The sequence below is a fragment of the Rhinolophus hipposideros genome, assembly GCF_964194185.1.
Source record: "Rhinolophus hipposideros genome assembly, chromosome: 5".
Taxonomy (NCBI): Eukaryota; Metazoa; Chordata; class Mammalia; order Chiroptera; family Rhinolophidae; genus Rhinolophus; species Rhinolophus hipposideros.
The window spans coordinates 41,106,432-41,125,232 of record NC_138051.1 but is presented as its reverse complement, the minus strand read 5'-3'; the positions used below and the strand labels follow the sequence as shown (position 1 = coordinate 41,125,232).

Here is an 18,801-nt window from a genome sequence, read left to right as displayed (position 1 = left end):
AGAAGACTTTGTGCCCTGTGGGCTCCTGTAATCCGGGGTAGTTCTTCGAAAGGTGGAGAGTGAGGACCAGCGTTAGTGCCTACTGGGCTACCAGGTGTCCCCAAAAGAGTGGCGTGCTGGCGCGGGTCCTTGGTAATGCTTCTAAAAGCTTCGCTCAGAAGTGAAAACATCTGGCGCCTCCTTCCTGTGTGCCGGCTGTAGGCAAGGGGGACGGCAGCTCCATGCCCCTCACATTGCACCCCCTATCCTCCAAGCTGCAGGGTCAGCATGCTCCGCGCAGAGGCACTGGTGCTCCTGGGAGCTCTACTGAGTGGCCCCCTGGATCCAGCCGGTGAGTATCAGGCCGGGATGTCACTAGCTTCAGGACGTCACTCAGTACCCCAGGGGGTTGAGGGAAGGGAAAATTGCAGTCAAACAACTCGCTGAATCTTGGAGTACCGGTCAGATCGCTGCGCCACTCCGCGGGTTGGGATAGTTCCCCGCGCAGACGACGACGCGCAGGTATCGCCACTTGGGTCGGTTTCGGGGCGCTGCGCGAGCCCGAGAAGCACGGGCCGAGGCCGTCGGGTCCTAGAGGTGTCGCGGGGAGGCTAGCAGTGAGGAGACGACTTTCTGACCCACAGGCGGCCAGGACGCACTCTCACTGCCCTGGGAAGTGCAGCGCTATGACGGCTGGTTCAACAACCTGAAGCACCACGATCGCGGCGCTGCCGGTGCGTCTGGTGGTCCGGGTGGAGACTGGGGAGCGAGGGACCAGGCGCCGAGAAGCGGGGAGAACCCTCCGCCAGATGCCCGGCTGCCTGCGCAGGGAACTCCTAGGCACTCCTGGGGCCAGAGACCTTGGAGAGAGTGGGGGTTCTCGTCAGTGGGGATGGTGGTTGAGGGAGAAGTAGAGCAAGGTTCGTGGGCTTGTTGGGGACGGAGTGCTCTGACACAGCCTCGCTCGCTCCTGCTTCCTGCAGGCTGTCGACTGCAGCGCCTTGTACCAGCCAATTACGCGGACGGCGTGTATCAGGCTCTGGGGGAGCCGCTACTACCCAACGCGCGGCGACTCAGCGACGCCGCTATGCGGGGCCGAGCGGGGCAGGCATCCCTCCGCAACCGCACGGTGCTGGGGGTCTTCTTCGGTGAGGGCAAAGGGGGAAAACACTGGGGTTGATGCACTGAGGGCGGGCTGCAGGTCCACGGGAGACCTACCTGAGACTCTCAGCCACCTCCTCCACCCAAACAACACTTGGAGCTTTTCTTCATCTCGGAGGGATTTAGGGGTAATGCAGGGACATTTGCTCCCATGATTTCTTTTACCTCTAACTCCAAGCCACTGGACCTCCGTATAGCCCTTAAGAGCTGAGTTCCCTGTCTCCGCTCCCCTCCCGATTTGATCATACTCTCTCCCCCCAGCCCCAAGAAGGATGGAATGGCAGGCTCTGTTAGGAGACCGGGATTAGCTTGAGGTAGCCCTTGTATTAATTATACTGATTCTCCCAACAAATTTATGAGTTGGTGAGGAGGCTACTATTCCCCCACTTGGCAGATTAGAAAAAAGCCGCAGAGCTGAAGGCAGAGATTGCTCTCCAACATATCTGCCGTTTGGCTCTTGAGAAACTTTGAAGTTGGCCCTAGCCTTGGGGAGTGGCGATTCTCACCAGTTTGTACCCGTCTTCCACAGGCTACCACGTGCTCTCGGACCTGGTGAGTGTAGAGAGACCCGGCTGCCCCGCCGAGTTTCTCAACATCCGAATCCCGTCCGGAGACCCCGTGTTCGATCGTGACCAGAGCGGGGACGTGGTGCTGCCCTTCCAGAGGAGCCGCTGGGACCCCAAGACCGGACGGAGCCCCAGCAACCCCCGGGACGTGGTGAGACAAAGCAGGCGGCGGGGCAGAGGCTGGACCGAGGCGGGTGGGGCCCTGGGCTCTGAGCAATGGCAGTGTCTGGTGGGGAGAGGATCCCACCCGACACCCACGAACACCCGCCTGGCCCTGGTCCTCCCTTACCCACCTGCGCTACACGACCCTGGCTCACCTATCCTGTGCCACCGCAGACCAACGAGGTGACCGGCTGGCTGGACGGCAGCGCCATCTATGGCTCTTCACACTCCTGGAGCGACGCGCTGCGGAGCTTCTCCGGGGGGCAGCTGGCGTCGGGGCCCGACCCCGCCTTCCCCCGGGACGCCCAGGACCCCCTGCTCATGTGGACCGCGCCGGACCCCGCCACGGGACAGCGCGGGCCCCGGGGGCTGTACGGTGAGGCAGCCGGGTCGGGCAGGGGCGCTGGGGACCGGGGTGGGGGGGAGGGGACCGGAGCCGCCAGCAGGGCTGGTTGGCAGAAGGCCTGGGGGTCTGCGAGGTGCCGCTCCCCTGGGTGCCACCGCCGCTCACTTCGTCCCCTGTGCTCCCACGTCGGATGCAGCCTTCGGGGCGGAGCGAGGGAACCGCGAGCCCTTCCTGCAGGCGCTGGGCCTGCTCTGGTTCCGCTACCACAATCTGTGGGCGCAGAGGCTGGCCCGCGAGCACCCGCGCTGGGGGGACGAGGAGCTGTTCCAGCACGCGCGCAAGAGGGTCATCGCCACCTACCAGGTCATTCGCACGGCCCTCCTCCCAAGTCCTGGTCCACAGGAGACTCCGCTCTCGCTCTCCCGCGGAGCGCTCCATCCTTGAACATCCCCCACCCAGAAACGCCCTTTTCCGGAGGACACCCCTCCCCAGACAGCTAACGCCTAGGAATAGACCCTGATATGATAAGGAGGCAAAGCTCCACTTAGACAAGCTTCCCCGCCCCCATATCCCCAGTTCCCTGGGGGACAGGCCTCCGCATCTTTCCTGTTTGAGCTGCCTCTCCCATGACTGCTCCTGCCTGGTCCTCACCTCCCACCTAAGCCTTCCTTGGGCTCAGATGTCTCCTGGCCTGGCAACTCCAACACTGGCCTCCTTTTCCCCTCTCTTGATTCTCAGAACATCGCTTTGTATGAGTGGCTGCCCAGCTTCCTGTGGAAAACACCCCCAGAATATACAGGTGACGTGTTGGGGGGGACACCTGGGCTGAAGGGGGATGTAATCAGGATCCATAGGGGGAAAGAAAACAGTTACGGGAGCATGTTACGGGAGGATGTGGGTGTAAGGAGCTTATTTCTCTTATTACTTCCATGGGGCAGGGTACAGTCCTTTCCTGGACCCCAGCATCTCCCCTGAGTTCCTGGTTGCCTCGGAACAGTTCTTCTCCACCATGGTGCCCCCTGCCATCTACATGAGGTGAGGGAGAACTGGCAGGGGGAGAAGCAGAAGTGGCAAATCAGCAGCCCTGGGGTCCTGGAGACTTTTATACACCTCCACATGTCGTGAGGGAAGGGAAATGGAGTTTGGAGTCTTGAAACAGGACCCTGGGATAGGAGGTTCAATCCCAACAGGGAAGTCTCCTCAACTCCTCTTAAAGGCTGAACTTCAGTTGCTGAGAGCAGGATTTGTCCAGCAGCTGGGTCACCCTCTTTCCTCCTTCACTCCCACCCTTTGTGGACAAAGAGCAACCTCTACCTTCAGTTCACACACCTTGTCAGATCCCCGTTCTGTTCAAGGAAGTGCTGTCCAACCCCTTCTGAGTCCCTCACCTCACTCAACCTCATCTCAGCTTCTTCCCTGAATTCCCTTACCACATCCTTGATTCCCCATTTCAGAAATGCCAGCTGTCATTTCCAGAAGATCTCGAATGAGGGTTTTGGCAGCTCCTCAGCTCTCAGAGTCTGCAACAGCTACTGGATTCGGGAGGTCAGCCTGGGTTCAGGGTTAGGGGAAGGTCGGTCAAGGTGAGTCTCATCACATAGGCAGGGAAAAGCAGTAATTCCTGTTCCTGGGTGTTGCCGCTCCAGGGTGGTGTGAGGTGATTAGAAAATTATCTAGGGACAACAGCTCAAGAGAGTCTAGGACTGGCCAAGGGCCCTTTGTCCTGAGGAGCTGTTGTCCAGGGTGAAAGGAACTGGGCTTTGGGGAGGGACCTGAAAGCCCATCTTGATTGAGTGTATTGTTCACTTCCAGAACCCCAATCTGAACAGTGCCCAGGCAGTGAATCAGCTGCTTCTGGGAATGGCCTCCCAGATTTCAGAGCTGGAGGACAGGATAGTGGTTGAAGATTTGAGGGGTGAGCTCTGGAGCCAGAGGGGATGGGGGCCAGGAGGCCGGGCAGCTTGGGAATTCTTCCGGGTTAACCAACAGGCAGAGCTAGGATACCTACAATGTAGGTACACAGATACACACTACAAATAGCCATTAGAAGAAAATAAGACTTGAACTTGTTTTCCCTCAACTTACAGCTTAGTGTTGTTTTTATTCTAAATTACCGATGTCTGAGTATGTGGGGGATGGGTGGCCCCACAATCTGTTTGGTGCTTAGGTCTCTAAAGGTTTTCATCCAGCTCTGTCTTGAAGTTAAGGAGGTAAAGGCCAGGGAATTTTCTGCTTGGTGACTAGAATAGTCTTCAGTCTTAAGGGAAGAGTCTTGCCAGAAAAAAATCGCCCCTCATCACACATAGTAACATCGACACCACATCAAGGCAAGGCTGATATGGACATAGGTCAGGTGAAGATGACTGCTGGGTATGTGTGTGTTGGGGGGTCGGGGGGTTAGTGCCAACAGCTCAATTTAAGGCTATTAGGCAAAGAAAGGTTGGGGTGACTGAATCTATAGCCTTGTCCTCTCTCTTCCTTAGATTACTGGCCCGGCCCTGGCAAGTTCTCCCGCACAGACTACATGGCCAGCAGCATCCAACATGGACGAGATATGGGACTGCCCAGCTACATCCAAGCCCTGCTTGCCTTGGGGTTAGAGGCCCCGAGGAACTGGAGTTATCTCAACTCCAATGTGGACCCCCAGGTCAGGAATAGTAATGATAATAATAACAGCTAAAGCTTTCTTGTGTCCATACTGTTCCAAGTTCTTCACATATGTAACTTATTTAATCTATGTCAAAAATGTTATAGGATAGATACTATCATTATCCCCGTTTTACCAATAACATAGTTGGTAAGTTAGTCATAGAGGCAGAATTTAAATTCAGCTATCTGATTGCAGAATATGGTCCTCACCACTATATTGTACCATTCGTGCAGGATGGTCCCTGGGTTGGGTGCCATTGTTCTATTCCTGGAGCGTTCCTCCCCATGAGGAAGGGTGACCCTGAAACTGGTAATCATTGGGTCCAAGCAGTCTGGGTAGCGATGGTCACAACATATGGTCCTTAGACATCTGATAGTGGTTTCACTGTGAGTAGGGACACACTGGTCCTCCCACCAGAGCCACCAACTGAGGGGGCTCCTAGGAAGAGGAGACTTCCTCAGGCCTGAGCAGAAAGCCAAACAGTTGATAGGGCCTTGTGTTTGAGGGGTGGGGCAACAGTAGCTGCCCTCCCCAGCACACAGATACACAGATACATAGATACACATACACGTATACACACACTTCTCACCCCCAGGTGCTGGAGGCCACAGCTGCCCTGTACAACCAGGACCTGTCTCGGCTGGAGCTACTCCCTGGGGGGCTCCTGGAGAGCCATGGAGACCCTGGACCCCTCTTTAGCACCATAGTCCTTGACCAGTTTGTGCGGCTGCGAGATGGCGACCGTTACTGGTTTGAGAACACCAGGAATGGGTAAGGCCTGCCTGGGCCCCCCCTCAGACTCCACCTCAGCCTGGACCCAGACCCTCTGCCTGTAACAGCCCCCATGGGCCCTTGATTTCCATCTGGCCACACCCCCTCTCAACCCCTTTGGGTCTCTTTCCTCATTCTCAAGTTTGAGGCCTGCATCCCCTTTCCATCCTAACGATTCCTGGCTTTCTCCAACTTAGGCTTTTCTCCAAGAAAGAAATTGCAGAAATCAGAAACACCACTATGTGGGACGTGCTGGTGGCTGTCACCAATGTGGACCCCAGTGCCCTGCAGCCCAATGTCTTTATCTGGAATGAAGGTGGGTGGCCTGGGAAAACACAAGCAAAAGTGACCAGAGAAAGGACCAAGGTTGGGGGCGTCACTTGGTGCTGTCCAGGGAGCCAGGCGCCAGGGCGTCCCTTCTGTGTCTGGTTAGGAGACCTGCATTAGGTCATCTCCCCCAGTAGGGACTGGACTGGCTTGCAGGCTGCACCCTGTGGTCAAATTATAGTGGGTGCTGAGAGATGGGATATGGAAGGGGACTTTCTGAGGGGAACATGTTCCAGAGAGGTGAGCCTGGGAGGGAGGAGGGCACCTGGCTCCGTACAGGAGAAAGGAAGGATGCCTGGCCAAGCAGTGGGATCCTCAGGCTTTGCGGTTTTCTGTGCCTTCTCTCTCAGGTGCACCCTGCCCTCAGCCCCGGCAGCTCACAACCGAAGGCTTGCCACCCTGTGTACCCGTGACTGTGTTTGACTATTTCGAGGGCAGTGGTCCTGGTTTTGGTATCACCATTGTGGCTCTCTGCTGTCTTCCGCTAGGTGAGCCCTTCACCCCCAACCCATCTCTCTTCTCCTGGCCCCTCCCTCCCCACAGACTGCCCCTGCCCCTCGTTACCTGCAGGTCTAGCTCTTTAGTACAGTTGAGGCCAGGTTCAGGGGGCCTTGAGAAGGGAGGTGCAGCAGCCAAAGTCTCAGGGAAGCTGCAGGTGAGGGTCCCCCCTCCCCACTGGCTCCTTCTGACCCCCTTCAGTGAGTCTGCTAATCTCTGGTGTGGTGGCCCATTTCCGGGGCCGAGAACGCAAGAAGATACAAAAGAAAGACAAAGAGAGCATGAAGAAGGAAGCAGCCAAAGATGGAGTGCCAGGTGAGATGGGGCCGGGGAGTGGGAGGAGGGGGCAGATGGTGGGGAGAAAGAACCAAGTTACCGATGTGGGGAAAAAGTCAGGCTTTAGGGTGCCTGCTCAGACTGGTAGAGTGTAGTTGACCTAAAATCAGGGACCTGGGGACCTCTGCTGAACTGCTCTGCCCAATCGTCCCCTCCCCAGCGATGGAGTGGGCAGGCCCTAGGGAGAGGAGCTACCCCATCACCGTCCAGCTGCTCCCAGACAGCCGTCTGCAGGTCCTGGACAGGTGTCTCTCTGTGCTGCGCACCGTCCAGCTGCGGCCCCCACAGCAGGTCAACCTCATTCTTTCCAGCAACCGTGGACGCCGCACCCTGCTGCTCAAGATCCCCAAGGAGTATGACCTGGTACGGCCCATCCTGCCTCCCATCTCACAGAAAATCCCCTCAGATCACCCTCTTCTCAGCCACAGTGCTCACCTGTGACGGCTGATGCTGGGAGAGGCACTCCTTTCGGAGGTCCCCACACTCACCCTCTGACCCCCTTCGGCCACTCACCTGGCCTCAGCCGGGACAGATGGGAGCAGCTTTTCTCTCCTTCTCTCAATCCAAGATCCTTTGAGGGGAGGCTGAACCAGAATCTTGAGCTCCGAGCATTGGCTCAGCCTTCCTCTCCCCACCAGGTGTTGCTGTTCAACTCCGAGGAGGAGCGAGGCAGCTTTGTGAAGTATCTGCGGGGCTTCTGTGTACAGTGGGCTCTGGGCCTCAATGTGGCTGAGATGGGCGAGAAGGAGCTGTTCAAGAAGGCTGTGACCAAGCAGCAACGGGGCCGCATCCTGGAGGTCTTCTTCAGACACCTTTTTGCCCAGGTGCTATGGCTGTGCCTTTTGAAGATGGGACCAGCCCAGGGGTCGGAGGGAAGCTGGGCCTGGCAGGATTCAACATGGGGTGAACGAAGTTTCTGCTCTGTGGACTGGAGACAGACAGCCATGGTTGAATCCTGGCTTTGCCACTCACTAGCTCCATGACCTGAGGCAAGTCACATCATCTCCGCTCCGTATTTCAGTTTCCTCATCTATAAAGCAGTGATGAAAACCGGATCCATCTCCTTGCGTTGTTGTGAGGATTCAGTTAGATAGTCTACTGACTGGTTCTCAAAGCATGGCCCCTGGACCAGCAGCAGTAGTAGCCTTACTTGGGAATTTGTTAGAAATGCAAATCCTCAGCACTCCTATTTCCACAACAGCTGACCTAACACATCAGGAACTCTGGGGTTGGGGCCTACAAGCCCCTGATCAGAATCAAGGGATTCGGATACACTCTCAAGTTTGAAAGACACTGTTCTATGTACAGTGTTTAGCCCAAATGCTTGGTACAGCAGTCCTCAAATAATGTCGTTTCGTTATAATGTTGCTAGGAACTTAACTCTCATTTCTGTCAATGAACCTATGGTAAAATTGGTGTCGTTATACTTTGTTTTGCTTCAAGTTGCACAACCTATAGTGATGTTAAGTGAGGACTTAACTGTACATTATAGGCATTTAACAAATGATAGTTACGTCTTTTAAAATCTTTGCACAATGGTCAGACACCAAATCAGGCACGTGACAGTCTTGTCTGAATTGGCAAGAGAACATATTCCTAGCCTCTTCCTGCCTGTCCACCCGTGTCTTGTACATCTTCTGTCCTCAGTATAGGTTCTCTTCCTTTGCATCTCCAAACTGTGCCCCTCCCCATTCCCTGCCTGACACAGAACCAGCACCATTCCTACTGTGCAAGTTCCTGGATCTTGGGTGTAGGGAGCAAATGGGCTCAATGCTAGAGATTCAAATCACCCCCTCTGTAGGCCCAAGTCAGGAGTGTATCTGAGGACCAGGAGAAAGCCATCACTCACCCTTTCTGAGCTGGACATTGGGAAGATGTGAGGGATCACTAAACTGATTCCAGCACAGGTCTCACCTTCTTCTCTCCCACCCTCTGTTGCTGCCCAAGTACAGGTACTGGACATTAATCAGGTGGATGCAGGGACCCTGCCCCTGGACTCCCCACAGACAGTGCGAGAGGCCCTGACGTGTGAGCTGAGCAGGGCTGAGTTTGCTGACTCCCTGGGCCTCAAGCCCCAGGACATGTTTGTGGAGTCCATGTTCTCTCTGGCTGACAAAGACGGCAATGGTTACCTGTCCTTCCGGGAGTTCCTGGACATCCTGGTGGTCTTCATGAAAGGTAGGGGGATGGTGGGCCATCCCAGGAGCCAGGGGTCTTTCAGCAGAGAGGCGACCTGCATTCCTTTCTCTTCCCAGGCTCCCCAGAGGACAAGTCCCGCCTGATGTTCACCATGTATGACCTTGATGCAAATGGCTTCCTCTCCAAAGACGAGTTCTTCACTATGATGCGGTATAGTCTGGTCCCTTCCAGTCCTGAGACTTCCTGATGTTTTAAACAGGAAAACAAGTCAGGTCAGAGGAGGGTAGATGAGGAGGTGATGTGGCCATCGGCACTGAGAGCTGGCCCTCAGTGCATCCTAGATTCTCAGAGCAGTCGGTTTCAAATGTTTACCCGGCCAGTCCCGACTCCAGGAGGATCCATATCTGCATTTTCAACACCAGCCAGAAAATTCTCCCTCCCTAGTTAAAACAAAACAAGACAAAACAACATAAAAACCACCAACACCAATAGGACCTCTAACACGTGCACTAACCCCTTTTGGATGCATTTGGCTCTTTCTAAATTCTTTACACAGTGAAATAATAGATGGATGGAGGATGGATGACTGATCACTCTTCCAAGGACTGTAAGCCATTAATCACCATGACAGGCAGGTAGAGAAACGTGGAAAGTTCCTCTGTTTTTTGTGGTGTGCTGATAAAAGTCAGTTTTGAGCTCATAGGCTTCTTATTCTTGAAGACAGTGCTCCAGTAAGACAGCCCCCTTCAGCTCCATAAGGACAGAGCTTATATCTCTCTTTGTTCCCTGCTGAATCCACCTCCTTTGAGCTGTGATTGGCACATAGCAGGCATTCAATACATAGTTAAGTGAATAAGATGAAATAAATGAGCAAATGAATACATAGAATGCATGCAACAGCTCAGATCCTTTTAACCTTTCTACTCCTTTAAGCCTAGCCATTGATTTCTGCATTACCCTTAACTACCACATCCTTCTTACTGTCCAGCTGCCACAACTGGACATGGCTTCTAGAATGGCGAGGGTGACACGGATTGCAGGCTGTATGTTGCTGTGCGTGCCATTTCAGGCCCTCGTAGGGAATCTAGGAGAGGGTCCCTGCCCCCGAGGGGTGAGCTCCACCTTCTCATCCTGTATTCAGTGTGGTTCTTGCTCAGTCTCAGTGAGATGATGTGTCTTTTTAATGTGATGGCTGTGCTTGCTGTACCGTGTGAGACAAAGTCTTTCTTCTGGGCTCATGCAAACTAAAATGCTTTGTTTGTTTTGCCCCAAAGCATAGCCTAAGAAAAGAGTATGGCCTCTGCCACTGCCACTCTGGGTGCTGTGAGATTGGGTGTGGAGACACTCCTGCCCATGCCCTGGGGTGTTGGCATAAGGAAGTAGCAGCCTTTGCAGCTATATCCTCTCCCCCAACTGTCTGTGCTCTCACTGGGCTGTGAAAGGGGGAACCCAGCAATGGTGTGGAAGGCATCAACACCAGCGAGGGGGCAGAGAGCTAACCATGTGAGAAGGCCATGGCATATCTGGACGTGTCCCTATGCTAAGTAGACATTTATCCCAACTGTAGATGCCCCCCTCTTTGAGGGCTACTATCTCTAATTGGTCAAGGTCACTTTCAGTTTTTGTTCTGCCTTTTGAGCCCGTGGCCACCCCACCCAGCTTAGTATCAGGTGCAAGCTGGATGAACACCTTCTCAGTGCTATTTCCTGGGTCACTGGTAACCACATTAGATCATCTGGGGCTTGTCCCACCCTGTGCCTGCCTGAGCCTGACCTTACTGGGTGACAGGCTGCTCTGTCTCTGGTGCTCCCCCAGGTCCTTCATCGAGATCTCCAACAACTGCCTGTCCAAGGCCCAGCTGGCCGAGGTGGTGGAGTCCATGTTCCGGGAGTCAGGCTTCCAGGACAAGGAGGAGCTGACGTGGGAGGACTTCCACTTCATGCTGCGGGACCATGACAGCGAGCTTCGCCGCACGCAGCTCTGCGTCCGAGGTGCAGGTGGAGGTGTGTGAGTATGTAAAGAATGGTCAGAGTCAAGGAAGGGTGTGTCCTCAAAATGAGAGTTCCTGGGGCACAGAACTCAGATCTTAGTCTTGTCTTCGTCCTTGGTGCACAGCACAGAGCCAGGCACGTGTAGTCAGGACATCACATACAGTTGTGCAATTTGTGCAATGCACAAAGATGCCCACCTGAGGGGTCAAGAGTGGACTGAAATCCAGCCTACGTGCTGCTCACCAAGCCATGCGCATTAGTCTGGGGTGTGTCTGGTCAGAGGAAAAGGCACTATTTTCTTTACACGAAGGATCTTCAGGCCCTGGCATCAACCTGGAGGGGTGTCCCTTTTTCTAATTGCACAGAATCGCCCCATTGTCCAGCAGTGGCTGCTCTGTGCACAGTGGGTACTCAGTGTGGGAACTGAGGGAACAAAGCTGGAGCGAGAGATGAGGACACGAGCAAGCCACTGCCAAGTGCCATGGCAGCCTTCCTGGAGGGACAGGGGTGGGGAGGGTGGTAGAGGGACAGTCTCCCACCCCAACCCACCCCACCCATCCTGCCCCACCCTACCACCCTCATGGCCAAGCCAGTCCAGTCTCTTGTTCTTTTCTCCAGGTGTTACAGCCATCTTTAAACCAAACATCAGCTGTCGAGTTTCATTCATCACTCAGACTCCTGGGGAACGGTGAGCAGGAACGGAACAGGGCATTGGGAGGACCCTTTGGCCAGGTCCCCTGCAGAGAAATGAAGGAAGTAGGGCTGGCTGAATCTACTCCTGGGGTCAGACACTTCCCTCTGGAAGTAGCTCTTGGTGCTTGGTCAGTCCTAGCAGCATGGGGTATGGGAGTCCAGCTTCCTCCCATACCCCATGCTGCTCAGGAGCCTGGGGCTCTCCCTGCCATTACAGGACAGAACCATCCTACAAAACAGATGACCAGTTCGTATTCATTCATTATGCCTTGCCTCCTGCTTTTTCCTCTCTGACCAGTTTTATGGTCAGGTTCTAAGGGTACAGATAGGCCTCAGGATCCACCCCTACCTCACCTCCAAACTCTGACCTGGTGCTTCTTCTCCTGGCTGCAAAAACAAGGGGAGAACTAGGCCCATTTTTCTTTTCTCAGCTCCCGCTTCCAGGGAGTGGGGCTCCCTGCTTCAGACACCCCAGAACTGGGAGGCCCTGGGCTGAAGAAGAGGTTTGGCAAAAAGTGAGTATTTCCTAGACCCCTGAGCCTGAAGAGACATGGGGAGAGGTCTCAGGGTCTCTGAGCCTTGACCACACCCTGTGACACACAAGGGACCATCCTAAGTCTCGTTCATTTGTCCCTGACCTGACTGGCGGGCTGTAGAGTCGAATGATGAACAGCCTTCAGGCAAGGGGCCTGGCACTTAGATGCAACACCAAGATGGCAGTGAGGGGTCTCCTGGCTCCTGCCTACTTTGTGTACAGCCGTGAGGCTGGTGTGAGGAGAAGGAGGAGGGAAGGACAGAACAGACAGGAGGAAGAGGAAGTGTAGTAGTGAGGAGACAGAAGAGGGGGTGGATGGGACAAATACAGATGAGAGGGAAAGATTTAGTGCATTGGGAGTCTACCCCAAAATGTTTTTTTCTTCCTCTGTTGTGGCCTATCCTGACCCCTGCCAGGTTACCAGGTCTCCTTCATGGGGTGGAGTTTAGGGGAGGCCAGGATGCCTTGACCTTAGGGTCACCCTGCCTCCCCCTGCTGCAGGGTGGTGGTGCCCCCTCCCCGGTTGTATACAGAGGCGCTGCAAAAAAAGATGGAGCGGGGTCTCCTGGCCCAGAAGCTGCAGCAGTACAAGCGCTTCGTGGAAAACTACCTGCGGCACATCATGTGTGTTGCAGTCTTCTCAGCCATTTGTGCCGGCCTGTTTGCAGAGCGTGCCTACTGTATGAGTTCCAGGTTGCGGGCAGAGGGAAGGGAGATGTGGAGAGCCCTCTGGTTGCTTACCCTGCTCTTCAGCGTCCCACTCTGTCCCCAGACTACACCTTTGCCTCGCCACCCTCGGGCATCGCAGAGACCACCTTTGTGGGCATCATTCTATCGCGGGGCACAGCGGCCAGCATCTCCTTCATGTTCTCCTACATCCTGCTCACCATGTGCCGTAACCTCATCACTTTCCTACGAGAGACGTTCCTGAACCACTACGTGCCCTTCGACGCTGCCGTGGACTTTCATCGCTGGATCGCCATGGCTGCTGTTGTCCTGGCCAGTATGTGGCTCCCAGGCATCCTCCCCACTGCTGCGGCCCCCTGGGTCTAGCTGTGAGGGAAACAGTGAAGCGACTGGAGCCAGTTATACCTCCATCTCTCCCCTCTGTGCTTCCTCTCCCTCAGGGTTGGACATAGAGTTGGCCACAGGTAGCATATCTCATGGTCTGTCTCTTTCAGTTCTGCACAGTGCTGGCCATGCAGTCAACGTCTACACCTTCTCAGTCAGCCCCCTCAGCCTGCTGGCCTGCATCTTCCCCAACGTCTTTGTGAATGATGGGTGAGTTCTGGGGAGGGTCCCCTAGGCATACCTTGGCAGGCCTAAGAATATAATAGAAAGCAAACAGATGGCCCTAGAGACTCCACTCTCATTGAGTGAGGGTGAGAAGCCAGCCCTCTTGGAGAAGCTGAGAAATTCCTTTCTTGCTCTCAGGAAGGAAGCTGGCCATTGCTGGCCAGAAAAGGAGTTTGGGAGATGAAGTTGGAGTTTTTTCCCCCATATGTACTTGATACACAGTTGCCATCTCAGCCATTCACTGCACCAACACTTAGTGTCCATCCAGAAGCCAGAGAGTAGGGATGTCAAGATACATGTAATCACTCAGCAGAGACTGAGTATTTACTATTTGCCTGGCATTGTTTTAGCATAGGGATAGGGTCATGAGCAAAACACACACCCCTGCCTTCCCGGAGCTTATAGAACATGAACCAAGCACTCAAGGGACACTTGGGAAGGCCTAAAAGTATCATAGAAAAGGAAGCAAAAATCAGCAGTAGTAGGAGAGTTCAGGGTAAACAGGAGGAAGAAGAGCTGAAAGAGCAGAGGGTGGACCTGCAGGCGGCTGGGTGCCATGTTTCTTGGAAGGATCCCTGGCTATCTGGGTGGAGTTCCAGTAACCTCAGCAGTCAGGAGTCAGGGCTGGCAGGAACAGAATCACATTGTGACAGTGGTGGAACCCCGCCTGCTCCAGCCAGAGGCTCTATGTACCTTTTCCCTACAGGTCCCAGCTTCCTCAGAAGTTCTACTGGTGGTTCTTCCAGACAGTCCCAGGTAGGGAGTAGGGCTGTGTGTGGGGTCTGGGGGTTCTTTCGGCTTTTATCTTCATCTTTCCATAAATATGCGCTTGTCTATAGTGGTTCTAGGTTCCCTGTCTAGCCTCCAGGACAAGCCCCAGCTGCAGCCTGTTCAGCAAGTTGTTCTGGAGCCCAGGGAGGGATGAGGGAGGTTCGAATGTGGGGAATGCTGTTGTATTCTCAGCCCAGGTGGAGGTCCTGAGATTCTTCCCTGACCTCGTCTTCCTTACCTCCAGGTATGACAGGGGTGCTTCTGCTCCTGGTCCTGTCCATCATGTACGTCTTCGCCTCCCACTATTTCCGGCGCCGCAGCTTCCGGGGCTTCTGGCTGACCCACCACCTCTACATCCTGCTCTACGTGTTGGTGAGGGACTTCTCTGGACAGGGCCAGGCCATGGGACAGGGATGAGCGCTCAGGATGGCTGGGGGGAGCAGGCTGAATTGGACTCAAGATCTCAGACTGAGATCCTGAGATCTGAGATCCCAGTGCCTCAAGCTGATACCAGCCCCTTCTACCCCGCCCAGACCCAAGGCCAAGGCAGGAAGGGTCTGGGCAAGGGACAAGCAGGAAGGGGGCCTGGCTGGGCCTAAGCTATACGAACTGGTCATCTCTCTAGCTCATCATCCATGGCAGCTATGGCCTGATTCAGCTGCCCCGTTTCCACATCTTCTTCCTGATTCCGGCACTAATCTACGTGGGGGACAAGCTGGTGAGCCTGAGCCGGAAGAAGGTGGAGATCAGCGTGGTGAAGGCGGAGCTGCTGCCTTCAGGTATCAGGCCTAGCCTGACTCTGGGTAGGAGCACTGGAAGTTGACTCAGGGACATGGGGAGACAGTTGCTCAGGCCACTTGATCAACTTGGCTTCTGGTAGCTTGGCACCCCTGCAGTTTTCCTGATGCAAGTGCAGCCCCAGAAAGCGCTGTGCTTAGTCCCCAGGAGGACTTGAAGACAGAGAGAAGTGACTACGAGAAGAGGTGGCTGAAAGTGCAGACAGAGGGGTTTAAGGACAATAAAGACCCATGTGAGAGCAGAGAACCATATATCCCTTTCCCAACCCTTCTCACAGAATACCTCCTTCAGAGAGGGGCAAATGACCCTGACTGCGAGAGTCTGTTGTTGAGTCAGTGTTGGCCAAAGTGGGGATTTGCATCCCTGAAGAGGGTTGCTGAAGATGACCTTAGGTGTCGAGGGACTGTCTAACCTTCAGGACTCACATATTAAGAAAATTAACCTCATTTCAACTTTACTTGAAAATCTTTTTCAATAAAAAGAGAACAGGCCTGAGGCTCAGCTGAGCTCAGGCTATAAACAGTATCTGGCTAAAATGGGATAAAACACAGTGCCTTCTATTTAGAGCACATTCCACTGGTTTCCCACCTACCTTAGTGATCTAAGCTTGTTGTTAAGGTCAATCCAATTGCAAAAGTAAGTCACCTTAAATAAAAACATTAGATAAAGGATAGAGCAGGAGGTGTGCTGATATGGCCCATTATAGTGGTAACCCTCAAATGGTGGAGGTTTGGTAAACGCTGAGATAGATGGTCCCTGGGGAACCCAAGATCCCCTGAACCAGTAAGCCGATATCCAAGACAGTGGATTTGGTCTGAGTCCTTTGTGGAAAGAGGCAGCTGGAAGAAGGAGAGGGGCTGGGACAGGGGAGCAGAGAAGCCCACCACTTGGGTTACCCAGGAAACAGAGGAGGGGGCCCTCCAACTCCCAACCCAGGAGTCCCACTTGCTCAGACCATGTGACTGCTCCCGGTGGCTCAGGCATGTGGAGAGGACAGGGTACTGGCCAGTCCTCAGGTACTAGGAACAAGCCTTCTGATTCCTGCCCTTCTCTGCCCATGACGCCCAGGAGTGACCCACCTGCAGTTCCAGCGGCCCCAAGGCTTTGAGTACAAGTCTGGGCAGTGGGTGCGGATTGCCTGCCTGGCTCTGGGGACCACCGAGTACCACCCCTTCACACTGACTTCTGCGCCCCATGAAGACGTGCTCAGCCTGCACATCCGGGCAGCTGGACCCTGGACCACTCGCCTCAGGGAGATCTACTCACCTCCAATAGATGGCTGTGCCAGATACCCGAAGGTACCCAGACCCAGGCCAGACGTGGCACATTGTCCCACATCCCCTTAGCAGGCTTTGGCCCTGCAGCACCAGACTCCCCACTGTGTCTCCCCACCATCCAGAGACTGGTTGTTTCAGATAATGCCAGAATGCCCCTCTTGCCCTCACTCCATAAATCTACCTGCCTTTCCCTTCCTCCCATTTCTGGCTTTAGAACTATGGTGGCAGCTGAACTTAACTCAAACCCACTCGCCTCCCTACAGTTGTACCTCGATGGACCGTTTGGAGAGGGCCACCAGGAGTGGCATAAGTTTGAAGTGTCAGTGCTGGTGGGAGGGGGCATTGGGGTCACCCCCTTTGCCTCCATCCTAAAAGACCTGGTCTTCAAGTCATCTTTAGGCAGCCAAATGCTGTGTAAAAAGGTGAGTGTCTCCCATTCTTTGAAGTACTGGGGACAGAGGACCTGATTGTGTCCCCACATCTTGGCAGAGTAGCATGAGAAAAAGCCCCTAGTTCATAGGCACTGGGTCTGCTGGGGCCATTCTTACCAAGTTTATCAGATGCAAAACATGTGAGGGAGGGTAGGAGGGGTAGCCAGAAGGGCCTCTGCTGGAGTCTGTTGGTTAGAAGCCTTCAATCAGGTTTGTGGCTCCTGCTAGAGGTTTGGTGTCTGTGGGGAGTCTGGGGTTTCCCAGCCTCTCAGGTGAAGGTGTCTGAGCTGCTCTGAGTCCTGAGCTCCAGCCATGTGTCCCCAGATCTACTTCATCTGGGTGACACGGACCCAGAGGCAGTTCGAGTGGCTGGCTGACATCATCCGGGAGGTGGAGGACAATGACCAACAGGACCTGGTGTCTGTGCACATCTACATTACCCAGCTGGCTGAGAAGTTCGACCTCAGGACCACCATGCTGGTATGTCAGGGCCAGACAGGCAGGGTGGGTGGCCACCGTCTGGGCCAGGAGCTGACCCTAGCTCTGCTTGGCTCTGTCCTTCCTCCTCCACTCCTTCTTATAGTACATCTGTGAGAGGCACTTCCAGAAGGTGCTGAACCGAAGTCTGTTCACGGGCCTGCGCTCCATCACCCACTTTGGCCGGCCCCCCTTTGAGCCCTTCTTCAACTCCCTGCAGGAGGTTCACCCACAGGTCAGTCCCACCCCTGCCCAACCTGAGACTCTGGCCTTCTCCTTCCAGGATATGCTGGCCCTCAAGTACCCTGTCTCTCTGTCTGGACACCCCCCCCCCACGGCCCCATGATAGTGTCAAGCATTAGAAGGAGGCTTCAATTCCACCTGCCATGCCCAGCTCAAGCGTCCTCCTTGGGGGCTGGGTTCATGCCCTGGTCATTCCAGGAAGACTTGAGAAGCAGCTTCTTCCTGGGAAGTGAGCCTTTCAAGCCTGTAGGCCTCTCCTTCTCTCTGCAATCCGTCTCCCCTGACACACTTGACAGGTACGGAAGTTTGGGGTATTCAGCTGCGGCCCTCCAGGAATGACCAAGAATGTAGAGAAGGCCTGTCAACTCATCAACAGACAGGACCAGGCCCACTTTGTGCATCACTATGAGAACTTCTGAGTTCTCCCTGGCTCCTGCTTCCCCTCTTTGAACCAGCGCTGACATCAGTTTCTCTGTCAGAATCCACCTCAGTTGGAGAGCTGGACGAGACTCTTCCTCATTGCCCCATATGTTCCATGCTCTAAGAAGGTAGAGGAGACCCCTCCAGCTCAAGTCACTGCAGGTTGTGACAGACCAAATGGGAAAGGGACAGCTCCTGCCTTGTGACAATTGCAGAGGTGAAGAGATACAATAGCACTTGCTTCTGACTGGTCCCCACTTCTCTTTTAGTATCACAAAATTGATGTATTGCTTTGCTATTTTCTTGGCCTTGGCACTTGATGGAGGATGGGGTAGGGATACCTGATGTGAAGAGAGGGCTGAATGAAAATCTCCTCAGAGCCCAGCTCAGCTGTGATGCTTAGAACCTGGACAGCCCAACTGCCTCAATTCAGTCTATGAGGCCTTTTCCCTCCAGCTCTACGCTACCTCTTTCTGGTCCTAGAGGGTCAGGAATCCTGAGGAAGAACCTGGGAACAAAGATGCCTCCTCAGCCCTGATGTTCCTGGTGTCAGCCAGTAATGCCCGCTGTCCTGACCTCTTGGTGGGCCCTCTCTGAGCCCGCTGGAGCAGTCCTGGGAATTTGGGACCAAAGGAGTCCAGTCTGTCTTCCACACATCCCAAACTCCCTCTCACTTCCCCATTTGCACAGCATTTGGGTGACCAGCTACCCTGGTTTGCCCAGGACTCTTCCAACTTTAGCACTGAAAGTCTCTTGTCCTAGGAAACCTCTCAGTCCCAGGCAAATCAGAACAGTTGGCCGCCTTACCCCAGAGCCAACCTGGGATGTCACCTCCATACTTGGCTTTTTAAGATCCTTCTTTTTTCTTCTTCAACGGGCTTTTTCCTAAAAAGCTGAGCTTTAACATTTTTTAGATTTAGGTATAATTTGCATA

General features: G+C 54.4%; 1 protein-coding gene across 3 annotated transcripts; it reads left to right on the top strand.

Moving 5' to 3' along the window:
* Nucleotides 1–267: 267 nt before the first annotated feature.
* Nucleotides 268–17,866, top strand: DUOX2 (dual oxidase 2; the record flags this gene model as incomplete). Of its 3 annotated transcripts, none has more annotated exons than XM_081047980.1 (33): nt 268–331; nt 624–713; nt 963–1,127; nt 1,670–1,857; nt 2,043–2,244; nt 2,411–2,577; nt 2,953–3,013; nt 3,153–3,249; nt 3,669–3,759; nt 4,027–4,129; nt 4,698–4,861; nt 5,460–5,635; nt 5,833–5,951; nt 6,313–6,450; nt 6,662–6,775; nt 6,957–7,159; nt 7,435–7,620; nt 8,749–8,974; nt 9,052–9,145; nt 10,751–10,926; nt 11,545–11,614; nt 12,051–12,134; nt 12,656–12,834; nt 12,927–13,157; nt 13,336–13,435; nt 14,157–14,206; nt 14,466–14,593; nt 14,847–15,000; nt 16,088–16,317; nt 16,560–16,718; nt 17,052–17,207; nt 17,311–17,439; nt 17,744–17,866. In XM_081047980.1, the coding sequence occupies 33 exons, from the start codon at nt 268–270 to the stop codon at nt 17,864–17,866; spliced, it is 4,617 nt and encodes a 1,538-aa protein (XP_080904106.1). The 3 variants fall into 3 exon arrangements, with proteins under 3 accessions (XP_080904106.1, XP_080904105.1, XP_080904104.1); XM_081047979.1 differs by having other exon boundaries at nt 10,751–10,938; XM_081047978.1 differs by having other exon boundaries at nt 10,751–10,940; nt 11,520–11,614.
* Between the last annotated feature and the right edge of the window lie 935 nt (nt 17,867–18,801).